The sequence below is a fragment of the Varanus komodoensis genome, unplaced genomic scaffold (assembly GCF_004798865.1).
Source record: "Varanus komodoensis strain SLA01 unplaced genomic scaffold, ASM479886v1 scaffold13_3, whole genome shotgun sequence".
Classification (NCBI taxonomy): domain Eukaryota; kingdom Metazoa; phylum Chordata; class Lepidosauria; order Squamata; family Varanidae; genus Varanus; species Varanus komodoensis.
Genome location: NW_025335409.1, coordinates 10,289,195 through 10,315,961, shown reverse-complemented (window position 1 = coordinate 10,315,961; position 26,767 = coordinate 10,289,195). Strand labels below are relative to the sequence as shown.

Below are 26,767 nucleotides of genomic sequence, written 5' to 3'. Positions count from 1 at the left end.
CTAAAACAAAATAATCCACAATTTAATTGCCACCATTGCTACTAGTCAGTTTGCAAGCACATATTTATTATCACCACAGGTTTGCATACAGTGACATCATACCAAGTTGGCTTTATTTATTCTACTACTGGAATTTATTCTACTATTGTCTTCTCTGAGTGGTGATTCTCCAAGGCTCACCTAGAGTCTTCTTCCATCTCTAAGAGCCTATTACATAAATGCATAGATTGCAATCAAATTGAGCAACAGTAAATGCAAGAGGGGTCTAGCCATGCCTTTCATTGTAAAATATTGAAATTATCTATGTAACCTTCCTCCTAAACATACTTTAAATTTATCACTGAGAGAAGAAATGTCTACAAGATTCTGTGCAAACAGTACTGTAAGCCTATCAAATTAACAAAATTGTATGCTATCTGCTATGGGAACTGTTGAAGATATAAGTTACTTATATGAAAGTAACAGAAATGCAGAAGCATAAAAGCTTTTAAGAATTTATTAGACAAGATTAAGAATGACACTATTAAATGCAATGCATTCTACTAGTAACTGGATTATCTAAAAGCTGTTTTTGTTGGCTGGTAAGTTATTGTTTCCACCTAGAATATGACTGGCCACATTTGCTGCAGTTGAGAAATAGGTTGCAGGCAGCTTTCATGGACAGGCTAACATGTCCAAACACATGTCCCCCATGTGCGACCGGAAGATACATTAAGCTTTCTGGAACTTGGGCTCCTTTCATATTCTTTATAGGTTTACCACTGTTACAAAAATAAAGCAGTAAGTATGAATATTGATAGAATGACACAACTGTAATAGGTCTTTTTATGCCATTTTGTTTGAAGTAAAAGGTCAGAGAATTCCCAAATATGGTGATTCGCCCTCTCACATTCAGTTTGAACTCCTGGAACTGAAGCCCAGTAGATACAATCCTGCCCACTGGGACAACAGAGAAAAAAGTCCTGACTTTCTTCTGTGTAGCAGCATTTCAGATATTCGAAGAGTTACAAGGCATTATATAGTAATATATAAATATAAACATCCACTTAAACATACACATAAATTATTTTGGGTGCAATGTAATTTTTCATCAAAACTTCTGTGTATAGTCTCTGTTGCTGTTTTTTTTTTTTTCTTCTTGTGCATCAAATATTCACCAGAAAGGCTACCTGAAACTTGGTGGTTGACTCAGGCTAGATGAAGACAACAAACCGAAGACGCGTGTATTTAGAAACCTCCAAGCAAACGCTAATCGCTTACAAATTTGGTAAGGACCATAGCAGTACTTCAGGAATATCCAATGTACTTTAAACTTTTTTAATGTAACAAAGCACATCAAGGGGTAAGAAAAGCATGCCTGACTCATTACACAATTTGTTATTTTAGAGTCACAAGATTATTTGATAGCCAATGTAGGCTTCCTTTTCTCTAGAAGAGAACTGAAAAACTAAATCAAATTGTTGTGGTTTAATAAACCTTATGACTAACTTTGAGAGCTCTGCAGTTCTCAGAAAGGAGTTGCTGAGAGATTGAGTAGTAATGCACTCTTTGGAAATGATCAAGTAGTTCTAATGTAGGGATGCTTCAGACAAAATATCCAGGGGCTTTCCACACTGGATATTATTAATTTATTGTGTATTTTATTCTATGTTGTGAGCCGCCCCGAGGCTTCGGCAAGGGGCGGCATAGAAATGTTTTAATAAATAAATAAATAAATGACTGCTACATCTGTTTCATGGATTATCTACAGTGGCCTGGTTGGTTACATACTGCACTAGTTTGGGTGCTCTTAGGCGCACACCAGCGAGTCTGCACGGCCAAGGTAGTAACCCTGTGATCCACCCCAACCATGTAGCAGGAGCTGCATGCATCACTGGGGGCAAGAGCAACCACTCAATATCATGCTTAAACAAGGCCTTAAACCGCTGCTTCCACTGACCAAGCAAGCCATAAAACAGTCAGCACTCTGCTAGGATGACTGCACCAAGCCTGATCAAACTTAAGGAAAAATGTAACAAGTGAGGGATCAACGTAGAATGAGCCGTGGACCCATTGTGCTCACCAAGTTCAACAAGATTGAAACAATCCTTTGCTACACTGCACAGCACTGGCTTCCATGCAATACTTTGAGTAGGGTTTCTATCCCAGCATCACACTTTCCTGAAGCTGACGGGCCTGGCATTGCCATTTTCCACATGATCATCCAGAAGAAACATAATGAAGAAACAATCTACTTGTGATGGTAATGATATGCAGAGAACACCCCTGAGGTGATAATTTAATGGAGATGCATGTAGCACATTTAATATGTAGGCCAGACCTATGATCTTTGCACATACTACTGAGGAACCTGAACACAGTTCTGATTGAATGAGTGAGGATGTAGTGAGAGAATAGAAGCGCACTAATATGAACCTATGTGTCGCTATTTACATCATTATTTTCTCTTGCTAACAACATTTCTTGATAAATTGTCACTCCTGATAAGTCTTACATAAATCCTTCAAAACCCTGAACTCAGGATAAGTGTTGTCCTTCTTTAATCTCTCCCTCGATCAAGGGATTCGCAGTGGTTTACAATTTCTTTCCCAGGTTTTTTCATCCTAGTCTACATATTCTCCACTTCCAACTGCATATTAACACTAAGAGGGTGGTCACGTCCAAAGTGTGCACCTGGAGCAGGTATAGACAGACCATGCCGGACCATGGGAGGACTGCATGCCTTCTTAGACTCTTTTCAGCTAGTGCACGGAAAGTGCAGGCCAAGCAAATTCTTCATTAAATTTTTTTTTGTTACATTGTGCCTCAAGGATATAGCAGAACAGGCATTCCAAATTCATTATAGACATATTTAGGATATAATGCAAAAATGTGCAACCCCCCATCAAGCAGTGCACAAAAGTACTGATAACTGTGAAGTATTTATAGACACAGCAGAAATGACTAATGTCTTTCTTCATATATTAAAGTCTACATCCCTACAGGGATGGATGAATCTGTTCAGATTGATTTTCTGTCACTCTCATTTTGTTCCACTGCACTTCTGCATCAGTTGGTGAATTTCCTGTTTCGAGTCCACATGGAACTTTATATGATCTCCGTGTGTCCAAATTATCCTAATATCCACCTTTTCCTGCTTTCTTGTATGCATTTTTGTCTATTATATACTTTTTATGCATGTTGTATTTGCAAACAATTCTGAATAGAAAATTCAGAAAAGTGAGAACATTTGATTAGTGGCAATTTTGTAAGCAAAGTGTGAACTCAATGAATTTCTGGCCCATCACTGCCTACAGCAGACAGCCAAAGCATCTCTATCAATCAAGAAGCACCTTTTAAAACAGCCTTTCTTAATATATTTATGCAACAATCTATTTCTAGTTTTATGAATTATAACTAGTGATACTGCTAGAGTTGGCCATGGTGATGTCTCCCTCTACTGGTATTCTGGAAAGATAATATAAAAGTAGAAATGACATATTTAGAGCAGTGATCACATTCTAGAAATGTTCTCTCTGCTTTCAGTTCAAATGTAGGTTCAGCAAGGGGGTGGTCCTTTGAAAAATAAAGTTCTGCCAATCGGAAGCAAGTGTGGGCTGTACATAGCCCTGATTAGTTGGTACTTCTGATGCCACTATGAAACATCCCCTCCACACATTCCTCAGAAGAGCAAACATTAACAAATGTGGTTATTAATGAACAGTTAAATGTTTGTGCACTGTTTTCAACTGTTTAAAAGTGTGTTAAGTCTTCATGAAACACATGTGGAAGAACAGAGTGGTGATCAAGCAAGCATTCAGGTTCCTGCTAAGAACATCTGTCATTTCCATTTGAAGCCTTACTCCAGGGTGAGGAATGTGTGGCCCATAGATGCACAATGACCTGAAATCCAATCTGTCTTAACCAGCATGGGCAACAGTGGAAGCTAGTTTTTGCTGGGTCAATCTGCCCATCCATCCATCCCACCATCCAGACATCATCCTCCTATATTAATTCCACCTCATATACTTATAATGAAATCTCCTCGATTACAGGGTCCATATACAGAATTCTCTAAATTTGTAGCAGTCCTCTGATGCCACATAAAGCAGAAACCTTACAGAAGTTCAGTGGCGCTGAGTCTGATGTATGTCTGGAATAAGAGAGTGCCTGGGGACTTTGTTCACACTTGCCCTGAGCTTCTCAGTGCAATGCCCAATGATATTTAATACAAATAGAGGCATACAATAGAGTAGATAAAGAGATGTTTGCATTCAATATGTGACCATTTCCATTTGGGAGAGCCATGCACTGACATGGCTATAAATATGCTGATCTAACAAGCATAACTTGGTTTTTGCATCATTCTGAGATGCACTCTGGGAACAGTTGCCATGGTATATAAAAGACCAGTTTGTGCTGAGTTTTGGCAAAGGGTCATGGCAGCCATGGTTGCCAGTTCTCTAGTTCTTGTGCTTACCAGCTGCTGATCCAAATCCCATGATGGATGATGTTCTCACTATTCAGCAACCTCCAGATGTTGGTGAAATTCCCATCAGGCCTAGCCAGCACAAGCACTACTGAGGGTTGATGGGAACTTTAGTTCATCAGCATCTGAAGGACCTCATGCTCCCCATGCCTGCCAGGCATCATAAAGTCCTCTTCAGAACAGGCTTGTCCTACAAAGACATCATTCACACCATGTTTGCTTCCACTTTTTGAGGGGAAAGATTCATGGGATTCCGGACACACAAGATTCCAGGTGAAACACCTACTTGACACAATATATTAGGTAGAAGAAGGGGCACATCTGCTTTACCTCTAGAAGTACTAAATCACTGCCTAGTAAGGCTATGCTTGGTGCCACTAATTCGTTTCACTTATTCAAAGGGTGATTTTTGCTTTGCTTTGGCAGTCTCTGACACCTCTGAAGATAAGGAACATTTAAAAGGATGAATTATGAAAAGAAGGGTATAAACTTTTTCTTACATAGCATTCAATTTCCAAGAATCTGTTAAGAGCTGGGGGCATTTTAGGTGGAATGGCATATTCTACTGGTATGCACATTTCCCGACCTATCTTCCATTTCATGGGAGAATCAGCCACATACCAACCAGTCATACTTTGAAAATGTGTTCTTCAACTAGGCTCCCTCTAGATTAGAATTAACGTTGACTAATCCTATTAGAAGATACCCAGTCATGGTCACTGCCAACTAGACTGTGTCATTCTTCATTCTTAAACAAACGCTGCTCACAGTATTTTTGTTTCCTTGCTTTCTTATCTTTATTAGGCTCATAAAAGAAGCCCACCCTAAATGTTTGAAAGTAAAGGATATAAAACCAATACATCTGAAAACAGTAATATCCTGTGTTATATTACTCATGCAAATCTAACAGCATGTGTCTATAGCTGGAATTTAAGGATGCAGGGATACAACAGTAGATATGCAATAGGTCCCTTGGGTGAACCAGACTACTTAGCCACCTGGACAGATACTATTAATTCTAACTGGCAAGCAGTAGTCCAGGCTCCCAAAAGCAGGTCTTTTCCATGCTCATTTCCTCAGAACCTAGGTCAGAACTTTGGTCAGAACATGCACAGTGTGCATTATGCCAAGGAACTCTGGTTCCTCTCCTCCTTCTGAACAACAAGAGCATGTGTTAAGCATGTGCTATAGTGTTGAACTGGGAAAAGAGGTATATGTAGTATGTGAAAACTTCTGGTTATAATTCTCAGTAGCATTTCTTGCAAGAATAATACTAATAAAAAGGATTTACTCATAAGATCCATGAATTTGCCATGGGCTGGTATACCAGATATTTCCCATGATATAAGTATATATGGTAGCCTGTTTTAGTTTGTATCTCTGAGCTCCTAGACATGTAAGCTGATGGGTTGATTCTCTCCTTCTCTCCTCCCCAGTTGTCCCTCGCAGAAAATGGAAGTGTGCTCTCTCTGTTTACCACAGGAGAAGTGAAATAAGTAGATTACCAAACACAGATTAAATGCTCTTCAAATAATGATTAAAGTGAAATCCAGTGAGTGCAATCCTATGCCTATTTAGGCAGAAAAAGGCCTACAACTCCCAGCATGCCCCTAGCCCTTTTCTGCCTAAGCCTAATAGGTTTGCACCTTAAAACTCCCAGGCATGGTGGGAAAAAGTGACCCTGAGGCCCACTCTCTTCCCAGAGAACACGACCCCTTCACTGACTCCCTTTGCCACTGAGCCCATTCATGAAATAATAACAAAGTCTGCTCCATATTTCTCCCCCCCCAAAAGAGCGATGTAACACTTGTTTATCTGATATGCTAACAAAAACGCTAAACTCTGAGAAAACAAAGAAAAACACAAAATTAGAGAAAGTAACTGACCATCCACACCACATGAAAACTTGCAGAAAAATGAAGATAGGAGCTGACATCATGGCAGAGGCACGACTCGTTGTGCATATAGGCTGATCCTATCAATAACGGGCAAAGTAGCAAGTAGAGGAAAGGAAAGAAAACACAGAAAGAAACACATACAAGATGAGATTTCATGCAATTGGCTGGCAGTTAGCAGAGTTAATGTGAAAAGCATCCACCCAAGAGCAAAGAATTTCACAGTAAAACTTGCAAAGGAAACTTAACCAAAAATATTACATTGTTACAGTTAAAGAAAACACAGCTAAGACACAGAATAGCACACCAAGCTAGTGAGCAAGACTCCTTGTACTTTCACACACGATAGATCTGTTTGTAGACCACAGATGCACCTAAGAATTCTGGTATTACTTCTAGTTGTTTCCAGCACTTTTGTCTGATCTCAACGTGTGGCACTTCAATATCCCCCACGTGCCACATTTTGAAAGTAACAACCACACAAATGAATTCACTTGTGCATGTTTACATTTTCTTTAAAAATATGAAAGTGAAAGATAAATCTGGGCTACTCAAATTTTGGTAAAAAGAGCCTTTCTTTTCACTGTCCGCCAACTTGAAAGCCAAGACTTTCTTCAATGGACAATGCGTAAAATTTCTGCTGTGCAGAAACACTTTTTTGGTCAATGCGCTGGCAGAGCATTCAGAAGAAGGGGGACTGGAGGTCTAAGGGATTTGCATTTCCTCCCTTAACTTTTATTTTAGTGTGCTATGAAAGTAAGCAACTGTATGATTTAAAATTGAAAAGTGGATACATGAGCCTTGCACTACCTTTTTGCGGTAAGGAGAAACAGAAGCATTTGCATTTGTCAGTCTCTATATGCACAAATTTAAGGAAGTGTCCCAGAAACTATAAGTCCAGTTTCCATGTCACAATAACTCATGCTTTTTTTAAAAAAATGGCACTACAACCTAATTTCTTCTCTTCAAGCATAAGAACTTGGGACAACCCTCCTCCCCCCAAAAAAATGAGCAGAAGGTTTAGTGTAATGTGCAATCCAGGAACTCTGGCTTGTTTTCTCCTTGAGTAGCCACTTCATAATCCAGCAATAAAACATGGACTGTTGTGGGAGAGACAACCCAGCATTCCTAGCTTACATAGCATGCTAAACAAGACACAGCTGCAAACAGGAGTTGCCTACTATTAAAAGAAGAACTAAAAACCAAAAGGTAGGTTCTAATGAATTGCCCACTACCATAATATTGTAAAATGCATGGGGCATTCAAAGGAGGGTGCAGCAGACTTCTCAAAATACCTATGCTGGCCTTTCAACACCTTGTGCAAGTTAGATGACACTGCATATCACCCTGATCAGGCCAGATCGTGATCCAGCTATTTGATGTGTCCAAAGGTCCAAAGTGGCATGATGCTTTGATTGAAGGAAGGGAGCTGTTCAAAGAAAGCAAACTGCAGTCATCCTTTTGGGAGATATCAGAACGTAAGGGGAAGAGAGGAAAACCGTGAGAACAATGTGGGGCCTCTTCTGAGATCCAGCTGCGAGCAAGGAAACTTCAACGGCCTTGACAGCAATTGTTTTTGCCGAACCGAGTGGGGATTGAACTGAATATTGGAGCTGTTTTGTTACTGCTCACAATTAGAAGTGAGTTGAAGGCACATGTTGGCAGTTTGCTGCAAATATAATGGCCTCTTAGTGAGAACACCTGCATTCTTCAGAATGAGATTTTTCCCCACTACAGGAGCAATTGGACCTCTTCCATTCTGTAAATATTCAGACAGGATATTTGAATTCAGATATTTAAAACCAAGAGCAACAAAACCTCCACTGTGTGGACTGAGGTAACATATTATGTGGATACTACTGGCTTTTGTCCAGTAGAGATGAGCATTCCTTGTTCCTGCTACATTATTATATTTGTATTATTTTCATAAAATATTTTAATGTAAGCAGCATTCCCATTTTGGACCTGTGCTATGATAAAGGTCTTGTTTATCCATTTTTTGTACTTCTGAGCTACTGAAACTTCAGAAGGGAATGAAAATAGCACTGGGGTATGTGTATTACGGAGAGCCATGTTCCATGTTCACTCTTAAATGTTTTTGCTGGATCACAGCAAATATGTTGGGGCAGAGTTTTGAGGACCCTTCATGACACAAGTGCAACAGAAGAACCATGCAGTCTGTGACCTCATGTTAGCATGTGAGCCTCCCAACAAATCCTTATGAATTTAGTCATAAATCCTCTAGTTCATGATGTGTCACAAGCAGGGAAAATTGAAACAAGGCAGTTGCATTACTCCAATAGGACAAAAATTAAAGCTATGAGACCAGTGACTAGAAATAGGGAAGACTGCCAGGGCTGTTTTTCCACAGTCGGCACAGACTGTCCTGTTTTTTAGATAGGAATCATGTGTGAAAGCACTGCAATTACAGCAAAGGCAACTCAGAAAAAGCAGTCGTTAATTTAATGTTAATTGTGGGAACGCTAGAAATAGTGCAATAGGACCCAAAGTCAACAGTAAGTTTACTGAGAAATTAATGCTCCCCAGGCATGTCAAGGTGCAAACTATTCTAGAAATAATGCATTTTCCATTGCAGGGAAGATACTTGTTCCACTCCATTGAAAGCCAAACTTACGGCAATATCATCATCAAAGCAGACATCTGGTCCTTTTCTGTATCTGGGCTGTTGAACCATTTCACAGGGATTAGGCCCTTCATCTAACCATTGGTTAAGGAAACTGGAGAACCAAATTCTTGCATTTACATACACAGACCACTCCTGTGCAGAAGTAAGCCCTACTAAGTTCAGTAGGACTTCCTCTAAGGTAAGTGGGCATGGAATTGCACTCACAGTTTGCTGAAATGTTCACAATCAGTATAACTTGGAAGATAAGACTTGTGGAAAACTTGTGCACAGATCTCTGGTGTTTGAACCAGGAACCTGATCACGTGATCTATCAAGGACTACGTGGGAAGAGGCTAGAGATTTGCAAATTTATGCAAGAAATTTGTGTTTCCAAGTGTGTCATGGCTACGCTCCAAAATGCTGAGAGGTTTTGACTATACAGCCTCAGCTCCTGAGATTCACAGAAAGTATCAGGCCTCTAGATTGTTCATCTGGAATTATATTTACCTTTCGAGACAAGAATTCAATCTGCCTCTAGTCCTTTGGGTTCAAGCTTCCATCTTAGCTGCAGACATTTGGGATTCAGAGCTGACATACTTCTGTAAGCTTAGATTTGGGTATAACTAACTTAGCCTTGACAGTGGTAGACAATTTGAGACTGACATAGTATGTTCGGTATCATAATCAACATATCTATCTATCTATTGCTCTGTTGTTATTTATATTAGGGTATGGATAACATTGCACATACAATATCTGTTTATCTGAACGATGTAAGATGCATCCACCTGTCCTGGTCCTGGCACATGCATACACACACACACACACACACACAGAGAGAGAGAGAGAGAGAGACTGCTAGGCCCAGATAAGTATGAACTGGGTCAAGCTTAGGGAATAACAGAGAACCAGAGAGGGGCTTCTACAGGTCTTTTGGATCTTACTGTTTGTAAGTGAACAAAAACCTAGCATAAAGTCAAACTTGAAAGGATACCCGGCTTCTCTGCTTGCTTCAGTGGAGTTGCATCACAGTGGCGGCACATCGCCCTGCTGTCACTCATTATGAATACTAAATTTGTATTGGAAATTTTCTCTGCATGAAAAAGTCTGAGAGAAGAAACATATCACAGAATGGGCATTTATTGCTGAGTTAAAGAAACAAGTAGACAATCTTCTATCAGTATTTTTGAGCACCATATAATCTGTTGGATCCAGATTTAGTCACAGTTAGAGTTGGAGGCATTGAGAGCAGGGATTGAATGCTGGTCATGACTAATTTAAGCCTTTCAGTTCCAGTGGCCCACTCTAATTATGACTGATTCTGGATCCAATTTAATACATTTGCCAAGTAAAACTTCAAATGCTTAATTAAGTCATCACCAACACAGTGCCCTTCAAATGGTCATGCTGCCAGGGAACTCTGGAAGTTGTACTTCAACAGGCAGGGAGGGTACTGTGTTGGGGAAGGCTGCTTTAATGAAGTTCTTATTTAGAGAGCTACAGTTAGCCTAGTTTGCCTCTCAACAGGTAATGAAAAGGTTTACTGGTAGAACCCACGTCCACTCAATCAAATTCAACCACCTACTTCCAAGCAGTACTAATAGTTCTATCTTACTACTGAAATTTATATAAATCATAACACTGCGGAGTCATGTATATTCATATGCATCCATATCTAATTACTCCACTGGTAGAATAAATGATAGTTCTAAGGATTAGTTTGTCTCAATCCTATATTAGTTTCCCTTTAATTGCTTGTGTTCTCACAGTGAAACACTGCTAAGAAATGGACACTTGACACATTTTGGGATGCAAAAAAATAAAAAATAAAAAACCTACCTAGAACAGTTTATACAGTCTAGGATGCCATTAAATGATTTATCATCATTCCCAAAGAAATATTGTGTCTGTACTGTAATGCAGCTCTGTTTCGATGGGGCAGCACTAAAGTCTTCATCCTCCATATCCACTATGAGAAAGAGAGTATTTTCAGCTCCATGAAAGTTTGAAATGCAAAAGCAAGGTAAGTTCTCCTACACCTGATTCTTCACTTACCTGCACCAAGAAAATGTGGAAATGTCAGGCCCAAAAAGAGCTGCTGCAAGATAGACCTGGATATACAAATAATTGCACAGGAATATAATAATTGTAGTATTATTTGTTATAAGCACCATAGCAATGAAGAATTCTTATCTTCCATGCAGTGCTAATTCTGTGTATTGCGCATGTAGCAAACGGTGAACTAGGCATAGGAACAAGAGAATCGTGAGTTATGTGCATGGCTAGTACCCAAGTCAAGTAGTCTTTAGATGAGTGAGCTGGACATAGGTTCATACATTGCAGTTTTGACTGATGATTTCCTTCCCATTTTTACTTCAACTTGTAGGAACTTGTAGGAACACACAAGAGGTATTTTACAAGAGTCCTGCTGGACCAGACCAATAGTCCATCCAGTCCAGCATTTTGTTCACAAAGGGGGAAACCAGCTCCCTACTGGAGACCCCTCTGACAGTGAAGGTAGCACAGACTCATTCAAACCAGTAGCTAATGAAAACCATATTCTCCAAGAATTTGTCTAATAATTCTAACTAAGCATCTACCTTCCCCCACCTGGTATGCTTAAGATGGGCCTCAAAAATAAACCAAGCTTCTCCCCCAGCAACCCTCCATGTTCTATCCTGGTAAATTCTGATGTTACAAGAGGCATGGAAGCCTCTCGGTTATAACTATCAGCCTGCCATTTCTGAAATTAATAGCGACTCTCTTCAATATTTCATCAGACTTAACAATGATATTACTTAGCAGAGATTGTTAATAACTTAGATAACTTCTCAATTTGTATCCCCTGTCCATTGGTTTAATACAGATGATTTTCTGCAGAGATACCAATCAAAGCTCCATATTAATTCCTCTCTATAAAATGAAAACTTATGGCCTTCCAGAGCTAATAAATAGTACAGAACTCAGAATGACATTAGTAGTGTGAATTCTGAGGTTATGTGGCTACCATCTACAGCAAGAGTCCTAGAGGTTTGTATCTGAAAGTTTTAGAAGTTTACATAGCTATAACATTGTCAGTTGTGAGTCACTTGTGGGAACTGGACCAAAAGACCCAGAGGACCAAAAGTTGATAGGTATAAATAAGTTAAATAAATAAATAGCACGGGTATATTTTATCTCTATTCAGAAATTTGCTATTGTCTTGGCTGAAATGTTGATTGCTCCTTACTTACTATTGTGATGGGTGGGAATTTATTTTAAAGAATATACACAAATTACTGCAGAATCATAACCTGATGCTGAGTGGTATAACCATTTTTGCAGGGAGTTATTTATCATTTATTGAACAGTTTTCTAGTTTTGTACAATAAACGGATCCTCGTTTGCCCGATCCCAATCATACAGTTAATGACATGGATCAGTAAGCGATGGCCTTCTCTCCCCTCAACCACAATCCCTCCCACCTCTCTGGTTACGGACATGTGTCACATTCTGTGACTTTAAAGAAACAGGCAGCTGCCAGTAACTCTTCAAACTTTCAGAATTATGGTTATTCAGCAGAGGGTGGGAGGACATACAACAGGATAAGGAGAAGGCTGAGGTACTGCCAGGATACAGCGTATCATGAAGGAGAGTCACTGCTCCCCTCTGTACCCCTTTCCACGCACAACCCTCTGGTTCCAAGTCTGGACTTCCAACCTTGGAGCTGCAGCCGGTGGTGGTCCCTTCTGTGCTGACGGCAAGGGTTGAAGGAAGGTGCTCCAAGGGCAGAGCGGGGACTGGGACCTTTTCTATATCTATCTAAATTCTGTCCAGCAGCCTGTGGATACAATGACATGTATGCTGATGTGCCTATTCTGAAATTATATAAAGAAACAATCTAACGGAAATGAGGAAATATTAAGACTGGGAGAGACAGGGCAAAAGAGAAAAAAGAATAAGGAAGCATGATATTAATGGTGTAGTAGAACGTGTAATGCAATGGGAAGGAATCAGTCTTGGGCTGTCCAGTCTCCACAGAGTATGAATTTCCTGCAACCAAAATTCTTCCTAGATTTCAGATTCTCTTTATTTGACCTTATTTTCAGATAGCACCAATATCCAAGCAATGTGTTCACTTGGTTCTGGATAGCAATTATAATAATTTTGTTTTAATGTGCAAATGACTTGAAATTACCCAATGCACAACCCAGAATGGGAGTTAATGTTGTGTAAAAACGGTTGTGAATTCCCACTTACATTTGCATTCACAAAACGTGCACTTGAAAAACACACATTTCTTAACAAAGCAGAATTTCTGAACAAGGAGAAGCTTATGAAAAATGCACAACTTATCAAAACATGCTGTGTTCTCAAAATGCACAACTTTTCCCACTTGAATGAACTGAGAAACAAGTAAAAAACAAGAACATGAGCAAGCCACACTGAGCTTTGAAATACAGTTAATCAACTTGCAGAGAGTTTGAGCATCGCTACTTATGAAATTCACTTGGGAAGGGTATTTTACAAACAGCTGTGCATGCACAAGTGGCCTCAGCATTCAGCTCTTGAAGTTCATTTGTTAATTTTTATCCAGGCAGATTATTAATATGAACAAATACTTGTGCACAGCAATAAGACATGGCACGACAGGACCACATCCCTTCTTGTGTCATGATCCATCTACATGTGCATAAATAACCTCAGCAGAAAAAAAGATTGCAGCTGTACTGATGGCTGTGAGCAAACTCTGTCCCAGAATTAGTTTTAGAAGTTCTGCTGCATGTTGGATCAGGACATGGAGCAGAACAAATCCATGGAACAAGGATGAGACATCAGCCAAGGAAAGCAAAATATAATTTCCCTGTTTTTGCACTAATGTCTGAGAAGTGTTTTTCTCCTTTAATGTCTCTCAAATCTTAACAGACAGTCCCCTTTCCTGCAAGCCTCCACTGCTTCATTACAGAAAACATTTCAAGAAAGCATTTATATTTGGAAAAAAAAAAAACATGTCCAAATTGAGCCTAGACCTCTGGGCTTGATACCAGTGCTGATATAGGCCATTTTGATGTCAAAGTTTAAATTTCCTTTTTTGAATATCATCCAATTCAAAGATTCTTTTCAACTGCAGATACCAAAGTTCTTAATTTCTGTTATGTTGCATGTCATAAAATATTTCTGGTGACCTTCTAAGAGAAAGCATTTATTTTTGTTCGGCTGCAGTATTAATACTTCGCCAAAATAGAAGGAATTATTTTTTTCTGGCTAATTATTATGCATACAAAATTCAAAGAAGAATGTGTATGAGGAATGTAAGTGGGGCTATTTCATAGTGTGTCCAGGCCTTGGACAAGGCATTCATGCACAGCAAAGGTACAATAAAAATTATCCAAAAAGTGCAACTTACCAAGCAGCTGCAGAAGCCCACCACCCTAGCTGTAAAATATCTGCTATTGTAGGCTAGAAAACAGAAGGGGATGAATGTAATGTTACAAGAATCTCCAAACACGTATTGGTACTATACTGACTGGAGAAGGTCAAGAGGACACTGACCACATTGACAGAGCGGAGTCCGGCTCCTTGCTTTGGTTCTTCTTCTGGATCGCACACCGACTGATAGTCATAAGACTTGTTAAAGGCATATAAGGACATATTGATGAGATTTCGCATGAGGCCCGAGTCAATCTCACCGAAGAATTTTCCAATCTAATGCAAAAAGAGATGTTTAAAAAAAAATAAATACGCAATTTTGGCAACACTGTCCTCTTCAAACATACTGAACAAAAAACAGCTGTTTTTAAGGAGGTTTTTTTTATAAAGAATAATACAACAGCCAACAGCCTGGCTGACGTATACAGCTGAGAATCCAAATATGGGCTTTTTATGAGACTTTGGACCTAAACAAAGCTTTCTGCAGACATTCATAGGCAGTCTATCAAAATTAAATATAACATGGCAATGAATCTTTACAAAAAATGCCAGATTTGATTTTAAATAGCACATTGAAAAAAAAGCTGCTAAGTTTGATCAAGAGCATTTCTCTTTAAAGCCTAAACCAAACCATTGTAAAAGGTAGCCTTTGGACTTTAGAACAAGGCTAACTACTTCTCAAGAGGCCTACAAGTTTTAAACATGTATAATCTGTGCCATTCTTTTTTTCAGCACGAATTTTATTATTTTCAGTCCAGTTCATGTTTGTGTACAGCAAAACTTCTCAACAATCTGTCAAGAACGCAAAGTTAAAGCGGGATTTCAGTGATGTGATGTTATTCCACGCTGGAGGTGCTGTTACTTACTCATGGACCCAGGCCAGTGAGCGCATCAAGGCCTGTTTGCTAAAAACAGATCCATGAGCACATGAGCTAGTGAAAACCAGGTTCTGAGCCATATGTGCAAGGGAGAAATCCCACTAAAATTATGGTTGCACAAGCATGGTGGTGCAAGTGACTTTTCATTTGAGTTGTGAAAGCTCTTGTGCAACCCCTTGCTCATAATTTCCACGCCCCCAAAGGAATGATCTCTTTCGTAACCCATTTTGAAATCCGTTATGCAACTTAGTGCACATAACTCTTATACACATGGCAATACAACCCATTACACTTAATTCTTGTGCAACTCCTTGTGCCACCAGTGCTTACACCATTCAGTAAAGTATCACTAGGACTAGTTGAATTTGTGGAATGATGTCATTGGATACTGCCTGGAGAGTACAATGAGGAGCTAATCTTGTTCCAGAGGATGCAGTAGAAGGTGCTGTCCTATAGTGGTCTTCAAAACTCATATGGACATGACCTGATGACATCAAGTGAAATGAGTTACTCTAAATTCTTTTATAATTATGTCCTTAACATCCCACCTGTCTTGAAGTCCACAGCTCGTAGGCTAGGCTAAGCACTCTCACTTTCTCCCCACTGGAAAGGAGGATTAAAAAAAAAAACCTGTCCCTGATTCCGTAGAAATAACCCCATTGGCCTTTGAAACAGATAGCATTTTAATATAAGACATTTGAAAGAGCAGAGCAGTGATAATGTGTGAATACTGGTGCTGTACAAAACACCCCTTATATATTGGCTCACAATTTCCATATTTTTAAGAAATATAGAGAAGGGTTACACATCTGAGTATTCAGAATGACATTTCCCAAGTTTAGGTTTGACAAGTTTTGTTTTTATTTGTATTGAAAATAATGAGGGGTAAAGTAGGAGGTTTGCTGGAGACAAGGGAGGTTTGCTGCCTGCTAGGCGCACACATCCGGCATGTGAAGGACAGAGTGGAGTGTCTTGTTCGCTCTGGGGGTCACCAGCCACTCCTGGTGATCCATATGGGCACAAACGACGTGGCCAGGCAGGGTGTGGTTGGGACCACCAGGGACTTTGAGGCCTTGGGGAAGAAACTCAGGGAGCTGAAGGCCCATGTGGCCTTCTCGTCAATCTTACCTGTCCAGGGATTTGGGCCAGAAAGGGACAGGAAGGCCTCCAAGGTGAACGACTGGCTTAGGGTGTGGTGCCAGAAGGAACGCTTCGGGTTCCTCAAACACGGCACTCATTTTCTTGCCAATGGACTTTTGGCAAGGGACGGGTTACACCTCACAAGGATGGGGAAAAGATCCTTTGGAGATGCTCTAGCGAGCTTTATCTGGAAGACTTTAAACCGAGCCGGGGGGGGGGTTCAGGCCCCCCAGTAACATGTCTGCACTGGGCAAGTGTGGGGGGAGGATCAGGGCTCTGGGAGCAGGGTTTTAGAGATACTGCAGGGACTGACAGGACTCCTACAGAGAGGGGCCAGGTATCAGGGAGGATGGGAGGAAGGAGGAGGCTGGGAACTCCAAGGAAGGGAAGCAGTGGGAAGGAGTTGAGGTGCATGTACACCAATGCTAGGAGCATGGGTAATAAGCAGGAAGAGCTTGAAGCTCTCCTGGGAATAGGAGGGTATGATCTGGTAAGAATCACAGAAACTTGGTGGGATGAAAGGGAAGTCTGGAATGTGAACACAGAAGTGTATCACCTTTTTAGAAAGGACAAAAGGGAAAGAGAAGTGGGGGCGTGGCTTTATACGTTAGGGAAGGGATAGGATGCAGTGAGATAGAATGCAGCACAGATGGGGATTCGGTAGAGGCAGTCTGGGTGAAACTTAGGGGTTTTGACAGGGAAAGACACCTGACAGTGGGGGTATGTTATCGCCCTCCAGGTCAACTTGAGACCCTGGATGATGTCCTGACAGACCAGATTCTAAGGATATCTCGGGGGAGAGACACAGTAATTATGAGAGATTTCAATCTCCCGAATATTACTTGGGAGACTCACTCGGCGGTGACAGCCAGGTCACGTCACTTCCTAGAAGCTACAGAGGGAGGGCTTTTCACACAGAGGGTCTGAGAGGCGACGAGTGGGAGAAACATCCTTGACATGGTCTTGACCAATAGGGAGCAGCTGATAGATGAAGTACAGATTAGGGGAGCTCTGGATGCGAGTGATCACTCCATCCTTTGCTTTGAGATCAGGGGACTGGGGACGTGCAGCAGGTCGAGCACTAGAAGCTGGGACTTCAAGAGGGCCAGCTTTGGTCATCTGAAGGCCAGACTGGAGAAAGTCTCCTGGGATAGGTTACTGGAAGGTAAGCGAGTTGAGGAGGGGTGGATAGCACTCAAAAGGGAGGTTTTGGAGGCGAAAGCCTTGACGATACCTCTAGACAGTAAGGTGGGGAGGCGGAGGAGAGTGCCGCCATGGATGCGAAAGGAGGTGGTTAGAGGTATTAGACGAAAGAGGAACCCCCGTAGGAAATGGGTACTGGGGCAAATAGAAAAAGGGTATACCGGGAGGAGGAGGCCCGTTGCAGAAGGATTCTTCGCAAGGCTAAGGCTGATTACAAGCTGAGACTTGCCAAGAATATCAAGAGCAACAAAAAGGGCTTCTTTCAGCATGTAAATAGGAAGAGGAAGGGGAGACAAGTGGTGGGACCACTAAATAAGGAGGAAGGAGATCCAGTGACTGATATGAGGGAGCAGGCACAGATGCTAAATGACTATTTTGCCTCTGTGTTCTCCCCAAAGCAGGACGGGGGATATCCGCATAGGAGATTAGATGAGGCTGGGGACTTAGGGGCACAGATTAGAGTCACCCCCCTTGAAGTCGAGGGGCTCCTCAGGGCATTGGACATTACAAAGGCGCCAGGCCCTGACGGGTTACACCCAAGAGTACTTAGAGAGTTGGCCGGGGTTCTCTCACGCCCGCTGGCCTCCATTTTTGAGACCTCGTGGAGAACGGGTGAAGTTTCAGAGGACTGGAGGGTGGCATCAGTGGTCCCAAGCTTCAAAAAGGGTAGTAGAAGGGAAATGGGAAATTATAGACCAGTTAGCCTTACGTCCATTGTAGGAAAAACAATGGAAAGGCTCATAATAGAGAGAGATCTAGTGATGCTAGATAGGGAAGGGAGGCTGACAGCCACACAACACAGCTTCCACAAAAACAGGTCCTGCCAGACAAACCTTGTGGAATTCTATGACAAGGTTTCACGATGGCTAGATGGAGGGGATGCAGTGGATGTGGTATACCTGGATTTCAGCAAGGCCTTTAACAAAGTGCCCCATGATATCCTGGTGGAGAAACTGAGGAGTTTTGGGATACACCAAAGCACTGTCTGGTGGATTAGGGCATGGTTGACTGACTGAAAGCAGAAGGTAACCGTTAGCGGGGAATCATCAGGATGGCGGCCAGTGACAAGCGGGGTCCCCCAGGGCTCTGTCCTGGGGCTGATCCTGTTTAATCTTTTCATTAACGACATGGAAGAAGGGGTGAACAGTCTGCTGATCAAATTCGCAGACGACACTAAAACTGGAGCAGTGGCCACAAATGAAGAGCAGGTACTCCAGATCCAAAAGGATCTGGACAGACTATGGAAGTGGGCAGGAGACAACAGGATGGCGTTCAATGTGGATAAGTGCAAGGTCTTGCACTTGGGGCATAGGAATAGCTGTCATAAGTACAGGTTAGGTGACAAGTGGCTGGAGAGCAGCACTTGTGAAAGGGACCTCAGGGTACTGGTTGACTGCAGGCTAAACATGAGTCAGCAGTGTGATCGGTGGTCAAGAGGGCGAACACCACCCTTGGTTGCATAGCCAGAAGTGTGGCTTCTAGATTGAGAGAGGTATTACTACCATTCTACACGACTCTGGTGCGCCCGCAACTGGAGTATTGTGTTCAGTTTTGGGCCCTTCATTACAGAAAGGATATAGCCTGGTTGGAGTCAGTGCAGCGTAGGGCCACAAGGTTGGTGGCCGGTTTGCAGGGGATGCCATACGAGGTGAGACTGAGGGAACTGGGTCTCTTCAGCCTGGAGGAGACTCAGAGGGGATATGTTGGTGACATACAGGTATGTGAGGGGATGTCACATGGAGATGGGTAGAGACCTGTTCTCCCCTGCAGAGGAAGGCAGGACACGCTCCAATGGAGCAAAGCTCAGGGAGCCAAGGTTCCATTTGAATTCCAGGAAGCACTTCCTGACAGTCAGGACCCCGAGGGTGTGGAATGGGCTTCCACGAGAGGTCGTTGAGGCCCCATCAGTGCGGGTTCAAGGATAGGCTGGATGTCCACATGGTGGGCATGTCGTGAGCGGAGCCGGCTGGTGCCGTAGGTCAGACTGGATGGCCCAGAAGACCCCTTCTGACTCGCTCTGTTTCTATGTTTCTAAAAAGTGACAGCTGTGAAATCACCAGGCTGCTTATCAAATCCAGGAAGAGAGCATGTGATAGATGCAAACATGCCACCAAGATCCGCCAAAAATGTTAAGACTGTCTTTTTTCAAGCCCTGCTCTATATATGTTTCGAAGGATACACTATAGGTAGTGTTAATATCTGTTGTTTGCATTTGTGCCACATAACCCTGGTCATTGAAAGCAGTTCCTATTTTAAGAGGTTAGACAACCTAATCTGTACCACTCTTAAATCTCACGCTTACCTCTGAAAAATATTCATCCTGATTTGTCATCAGGAGAAATCCCCCATCATCAAGGATAACACAGTCCACATGCTGCCAGAAAGACAAAGTGCAGGAAAACAGGAACATAAAAGAAGAACATATATTTTACACTGAAATGGTAAACTAAGATTTTATTATTCCTACTACATTGCATTTGTACACCACCATCTTGCAAGGAATCCAAAGTGACTTACAAGGTTCTCATCTACATTTTATTCTCTGATCAACAACTCTTGAGGAGGAGCAGAAGTACTCCTTAAAAAGTGCTCAGCCTATTAACTACTGGAGTTTAGTTATACATAAACTACGTGTGACCAAGGAATTTTTGTATTTCTCAGAATATTTCCAAAGTGTGGACTTCGATGTGACTGCATATCAAAGTGGATTTGCCTGGAGATGCTTTTGCACATCTCTGGAACAAAAGAATAGAATGCTTAGCATTTACATAGCACATCCGAGTGTGCAAAGTACTACAAATATCTTGGATTGCTGTAATTCTTACAGGTTTATAAGATAGGTCAGGGCACTGACAAGAAGGCCAGCAAAGAAGTGAGAGGTGCAATTGATCGGCTTCAATGTATGCGACAACAGCAAAAGTATTCTTACCTCACTGTTCCTTTCACATCCACATAGTTCACTTTTGCACTAAAAAACATAAGAATAGCACATTTTATGAAATGTATTTTTAAGCAAACTGTTGAGCCAGTGCTACTTTTGCAGCCAGGTCAAATTTCAAAATATGATTTAGCTGCTGGGATGAAAGATTAACTTTTGGCAGAAATTCCTAATGTTCCTCAACCCCCAACTTCCCAATGCGTTAGTCACTCTCTGTGCATTACTTTCCACAGTGAGATGACTGCTGACTATCTCTCTATCTCTCTAACGCTTCTCTATCCCATCCCCGTCTCGGGACAGCTTTCAGTCTCTCAAAACCCTTTATAGAAATGCCTCTGCATGGTCACTGGTGTCTGCAAATCCTCTACATTATATCCTGTCCATGAACAGGGCATGTCCTTCCACTTACGCACCTTTGGAAAACCACATGGCATTTGGGTCTTGAAGACATTATTTGAAACTTCTTTGCAGTCTTTGCAGATCTAAAGTGTCTGATAGATTAATTGAACATGTAGAGACTGTATCCGATAGATTAATTGAACATGTAGAGACTGTATCCGATAGATTAATTGAACATGTAGAGACTGTATCCAGCTTCTCCCAATTTTATCTAAGCAGATTTTGCCTCTTTTGATTCCTACCCTTGCATCTATTGGTGCAAGCATGCTCTACTGAGTCTGAAGCAGCGAAAGCAGAGATGCTGTTCGTGGGCCATTTTCTGACCAGACGGATGGGGCCAACCAAGGAAGGGGCCTTCTCACTGGACCCCCTCCAGCTATGAAACAAGCTCTCCACTGAGGCCTGCCTGGCACCAACTTTGTTGCCTTTTCAGTACTAGGTTAAGGCTGCCACCCATGTTGAGGCACTTAAGGGCTGTGAGAGGGCTACTTGTTCAGTCCACTGAATGCATTTAACTTTTTTAATGTTCCTAAATTCTGTTTTAAATTAGTGACTGTTATGCTGGTTTATTCTTTCTGTATTGGGTTTTTTATATGAACCACCCAGAGAGTTTTGGCTATTGGCCAGTATATACATGAAAAAACAACAGCAACAATTTTATTTATTTAAAACATTTCTATACTGTTTCAATTTAGTCAATGACTCTCAGGATTAATTAAAATATAAGGAAAACAAATACCTTCTGCCCATTTATTTGTGTATGAAATATAGAATCAGTCTTTCCAATTGGCTACTAACATGCATATCAAGGGCATGAAAAATGATCCTGGATTTAATGGGTTTAATGGGGAGAGGTGAATAAAGCCTTTAAGATGTACAAACATTTACACTGACACTTGTCAGTTCCTCACCTGAATTTTTGTTGTGATTTTTGTGAAATTTTCCATCCAGGTGGTTACATTGATTTTTACTCCAACAACTAACAGGAAATGTATGAAACAAAAGGAGAAGAAAGCAAACATTAACATGGAAATCTTTCCCAGTTTCTCAAAGCAGAAAATATCTAGGCACAACTTGGGGCTTCCATTTAAAAAGAAGAAGAAGAAGAAGAAGAAGAAGAAGAAGAAGAAGAAGAAGAAGAAGAGTTTTATTAATAGACTGTGAGAACTTCAGCAAAGCCAAAGATAAAGCCTGATTTAGAAGAAAGCTGGTAACACACATTGTGCTTCAGAACAAGACTATAGATTGTGTTTTACTAAATCTAATTAAAATGTATTTGTGTGTGAGTGTGGCAGGGGTAGAATCTCAGTACCATTCATTCTTACCTGCAGGTTTCAGTAGTTTTCCATTGACGGTAATTTTCACAGCCTTGCTTACCATAATGCCATCTTCATAGATACTTCCTGTGATTTAGAAGAAAAAGAAAACACCAACATTCCCATTGATAACTATGCAACCATCCTGCCATTTTCTGATTTGCAAGTGAACTGAAATCAAAGCATCAAATAAGAATTAATCAAGTGGATTGCCATCTGATGATTCTTATGTATAAATGAGGTGTTTAAAGATATCGGGAGTGAAGCCTCATTAACTTTAGCATGATATTTGTTTTCATTGAAAAAATGTAATTAACATTATTTGATGCATTTATGGGCACTAATTGCTTGCTTAACAGCAATAATGGCAAGCAAAGTTTGGATTTTCTTCCATCCAAGGACTGCAGGTGTTTGTTTTTTGTTTTAATAAGAAACTTTCTTGATGTGACTGCAGATAGACTTTCAGGCAGCACAGGTGTTGTACAAGGACATGGTTGAAGAACTGCTAATTTTCAGTTATGCTATGGCCATCTTTCCTAATGAGAATATTTTACTAACTTTAGGTAGTGCCAACAATAGAATTATGTATATGGCTAGTGCAGACACTAAGACAACACAGGTATTCTCTTTAGCACATTCATAGCATTGTGAATCAGGGATATTTACAAAATAGGCCCTGTTTGTTAGCAAGCAAAAATACAGATTTTGTTTGTAGAATAGAACCAAAGTGTTAGCTATCCACAGAACAGTTGTTTCAATTTGGGGACGTTGTTGAGAGACCACTGTAGACATTAAATTTACCACTTTCTACAATTCTTTCTTTCTTTTTGTCTTTCTTTCTTGGGTGCCCAGGATTGAAGCACAAGTACATATACACATGAATTAAAAACACCATGCAAAATATAATATTGATATGATTGTGCACTGCCTGAGACATAATCAATAAATATGTGCACAGTGTAGTTCAGCCATGAGTATTAACCCCTCTCCCCAGGAATATGCGTTTGCATGAAATCCATAATACAGGAAGAAGTCCTAACTGAAGTATGAAAGTTAGGGTTAAGTTTTTCCTTAGTTATAATTATTTATAGCATTGCTTAAGAATTCCAGAAAACAGACATGTGGGACTGCTTTAGGGAAAACCCCCTGCAGGCATTATCCATCCTCTGCCAGATTTTTTTGCAAAATTCCTTAGTCACAGATGATGGATAGCTTGTGCCATACCTGTTTTCTGTTAACCAGTGTACTAGTCAATAAGCCTAGTTCCACATGGCATTGGAGCAGCACGCAAATGCTAAAACTACAAACAATCAGGTCCTTGAAGGTTGCTACTGAAATTTCTTTGCAAAATTTCAAGCAGTGGTCTGTTTATTTTGATCACTGCAAAACAGCAGCCGTCCTCATGACTGCATTGCTGTTGGTAGGCTCACACAATCCAAGAAAGCACTTGCAGTAGGTAGACTTTTCTTAGAGCTTTCCTAATCCTAAAATCTGAACTCCCAAAAAGAACTGGATCTGCAGAGTACCTAAACATCTCCCAGCCTGCCCAGCTTTTTACTGTGGAACTACCTCAAGGTTGGCAGCACACTGGAAGCAAGCTCAGAATCAGGTCCCTGGACTTTCCTAATGCCAGTTGGGTGTCCAGTGACTTACTGTTGAGGAAGGGAGCTGTGAAGATGTAGTTCTCATTATCTAAGCTCCTTTTGTAGAAACTCTGTTCATAAGTTTCAGGATTTTCTGTCCAATATTCGCCTGCACTGAACATGAGACACAAATATCAGTTTTTAATTTGAGCTTACAAGGTATTTAATCCCCCCCATCTGTCAGGGCAATCCTATGCATGTCTGCTCAGAAGTAAGTGCCACTGAGTTCAATGGAGCTTATTTTCAGGAATGTACTTCCAATCTGAGGCTACGATCTCATGCAATGCTCCCTGAGAGTAGCCCCATTGTTAAAAATGGGATTTACTTCTGAGTAGCTGTCTTGCAACTGTGAAACTTAATAGTTATTATGAAATTGCTTTGATTATGAACACTAGATTTCATATGTTGTGACTGTAGCTTTGTTTTATTGTAATATGGAGCTTTGAGGGATTTCTTGAATTTCTCCATATCATGTGGCAAGCCGCTTCTGAAGAGGAGAGTATGTTCATAAGTGATTGGAGAGGCAAGTTTGAGCTGCTTTTCAAAAAGTCAACAACACCATGGCCTATGTCTGAATTATTTTATTGGATTTGGTTATACTATTAGAAAGAGAATCCAGCAAAAGCTTTTGCTCCTGCTGCTGTTCTACATTACATTACTTCAATTCACTTAATTTAAAAATTCAATTTGTTCAAAAGTGAATTCTGGAGTTTATGAAACCTTATGATACTTACTCACACCGGATACCACTTTCCGAAGGAAACTTTCCTCTAGGATATGAGTTAGAACAGGAATGTTTTATTTTTGGGGCAGCCAAGAAGTTTCTGTTCTGAGCGAAGACTACCACTTTAATATGTCATAATTAGCGACATCTTCAGCGGGTGTCATAACAACTCTGGCCACAATCTTAAGAAGTCTATTTCATTATCTCTGTTGCATTACCGATATTTCAATGGATCTTTACCTTTTTGGATAAACTCTAGTGATTCCTCCATCAGTAGCTACAAATCGTGCCGTAATTTCCTCACTGTGGAAAAAAGGAGAAAGCTTTGAAACAAAGTAAATTTAGAATGATGGTCAACTCTGTAGCTATGATATTCACAAGAGCTTTTTCTTAAGTGTTTTAAAGCAAACTATTAAGTATGCACCTATATTAATGCAATTGTGCATTTCTGTTATATTTTGATTATAAGAAACATAAATTTCGACATGATATTATTGATAACAAGTGAAACTGGGAATAGCCAAAAAGCTAGGGTAATGGAGGCAAGCAAAAGAATACTCACAGGTCCTGTTTACTCCAGTAATTCTGAACAAGTTCACTTGTAAATCCTGCATCCAGCAAAGCTCTTGTAACCATACCATTACCTACCAGAGGAAACAAGCAAAATACCAGTTAAGACCATAGGAATTTCCTTATCAGTCCACTGGTCCTACTGGCACACTATGAATTGACAGAAGCTCTCTGGGATTTCAGACAGCACTCTTGTCCAGCTCTGCCTGGAAATGACAAAACAAAACTGGATCTTGTTCATGCAAAGATGACTGAGCCATGGCCTTAGCCTATGCTATGGCCTCTGCCCATAATTAAAGCCAACTCTGATCTCAGCACTTGTTTGAAGTTGAAATTTGGTATCTGTGTTTCAGAGTAAGCACATTTTAAAGCCAAGAGGTCATGCTAACTCTGTGGATATCTTAGGCCCTGACCTGTCTTTCCTTAAAGGAGTCCTAGATCCTTATCCCTGCATTCTGTGGAGTAGATTGGGATGGCAGTGCCTTGCCCTAGATTATCCAAATAAGTACCAGAAGCTAACAGGGAGCTAGATTTCAGTTTCCCATATCCACACCAATCATTCTAACCACTTGGCTGCACTGTACTAACTCTCTCAATGGCTAAAGATGTGCATGCTGCCATTCTTTAAGAGCTACTGATAAGGTCCTACCGAAGATTTCAGTGTGTTCTGAGCCAGAGTTGGTTGCAAAAAAGAAGGTTTTGCAGGGGAGGAGTGCACTCTAGGTACAAAGTTCCCTATCCCTGCATTGAGCTGGATTTTTCCAACAGAATTTTGATTGTATTGCTCTTTGGATCACTGCTGGCTTTTAGCCTTGTGTGTTATTTCACTGCGTTGTTATATATTTATTGACTGTAATAATTTTATACACTTTTGTTAGCTTCATTGCGCTTATCCTTTTGGAGAAGAAACTCAGGATGTACATTAGACTGTTTAAGAGAAAAAGAGAGAGACTGAGGAACCATATGAGATACTGGGAATCTGGATTTTCTCTTCCAATTATACACTGGAGGGGGAGGGTGCTACTTATTTCACTCCTTTCTGTTTACATCTATCTTCTATTCACTGAGTTTTTAATTTAGCCAATTCACAATATATAACAGGGTCAGTCCTCTTATTCCATGACTGCTAAGCTTTCCAAACTCTTTGACAAGGGACCTTCTCAAAAGCTTTTTGAAGGTCCAAGAATATTGGAGAATATATCTGAATATGACTACCAGAATACCCCTACCTAAATGCTTAATAATAATAATTTCATCCCTATACTGCCCATAGCTGAAGCTACAAAAAATACAACAAAATATAGAAACAATAAAATACAACAGATAAAAACAGTAAGAATTAATAATTAATAATTATTTTAAAATATCATAAACAAATATTAAAAGACAATTTAAAAAGCCAGGAGTAAAACCCACCTGGAAGATCAGGAAAGTCTTTCAAGGCCTCCACAAAGAAGGCTGTCTGAACCTGACACTAAAAAGATGGCAAGTTTGGTGCCAGGTGGCCTTCAGCAGGGAGGTTATTCCAAAGATGAAGGGCCACCACCAAAAAGGCCCT

At 40.7% G+C, this 26,767-nt stretch overlaps 1 protein-coding gene across 6 annotated transcripts in view; it reads right to left on the bottom strand.

Moving 5' to 3' along the window:
* The window catches only part of CACNA2D1 (calcium voltage-gated channel auxiliary subunit alpha2delta 1), a 452,873-nt gene that overhangs the window by 8,752 nt on the left and 417,354 nt on the right, over nt 1–26,767 (bottom strand). For 3 of the 6 annotated variants that reach the window (XM_044423417.1, XM_044423419.1, XM_044423420.1), the window contains 14 exons: nt 25,202–25,283; nt 24,880–24,942; nt 23,926–24,029; nt 22,282–22,359; nt 21,868–21,935; nt 20,549–20,587; nt 19,922–19,993; nt 14,522–14,674; nt 14,376–14,428; nt 11,045–11,100; nt 10,829–10,958; nt 9,984–10,096; nt 8,999–9,081; nt 6,355–6,443 (listed from right to left, as the gene is read on the bottom strand). In XM_044423417.1, the coding sequence (XP_044279352.1) occupies nt 6,355–6,443; nt 8,999–9,081; nt 9,984–10,096; nt 10,829–10,958; nt 11,045–11,100; nt 14,376–14,428; nt 14,522–14,674; nt 19,922–19,993; nt 20,549–20,587; nt 21,868–21,935; nt 22,282–22,359; nt 23,926–24,029; nt 24,880–24,942; nt 25,202–25,283 (1,183 nt within the window). The remainder of the gene's footprint in view (nt 1–6,354; nt 6,444–8,998; nt 9,082–9,983; nt 10,097–10,828; nt 10,959–11,044; nt 11,101–14,375; nt 14,429–14,521; nt 14,675–19,921; nt 19,994–20,548; nt 20,588–21,867; nt 21,936–22,281; nt 22,360–23,925; nt 24,030–24,879; nt 24,943–25,201; nt 25,284–26,767) is intronic. The other 3 variants (XM_044423424.1, XM_044423418.1, XM_044423423.1) reach the window with 1 other exon arrangement.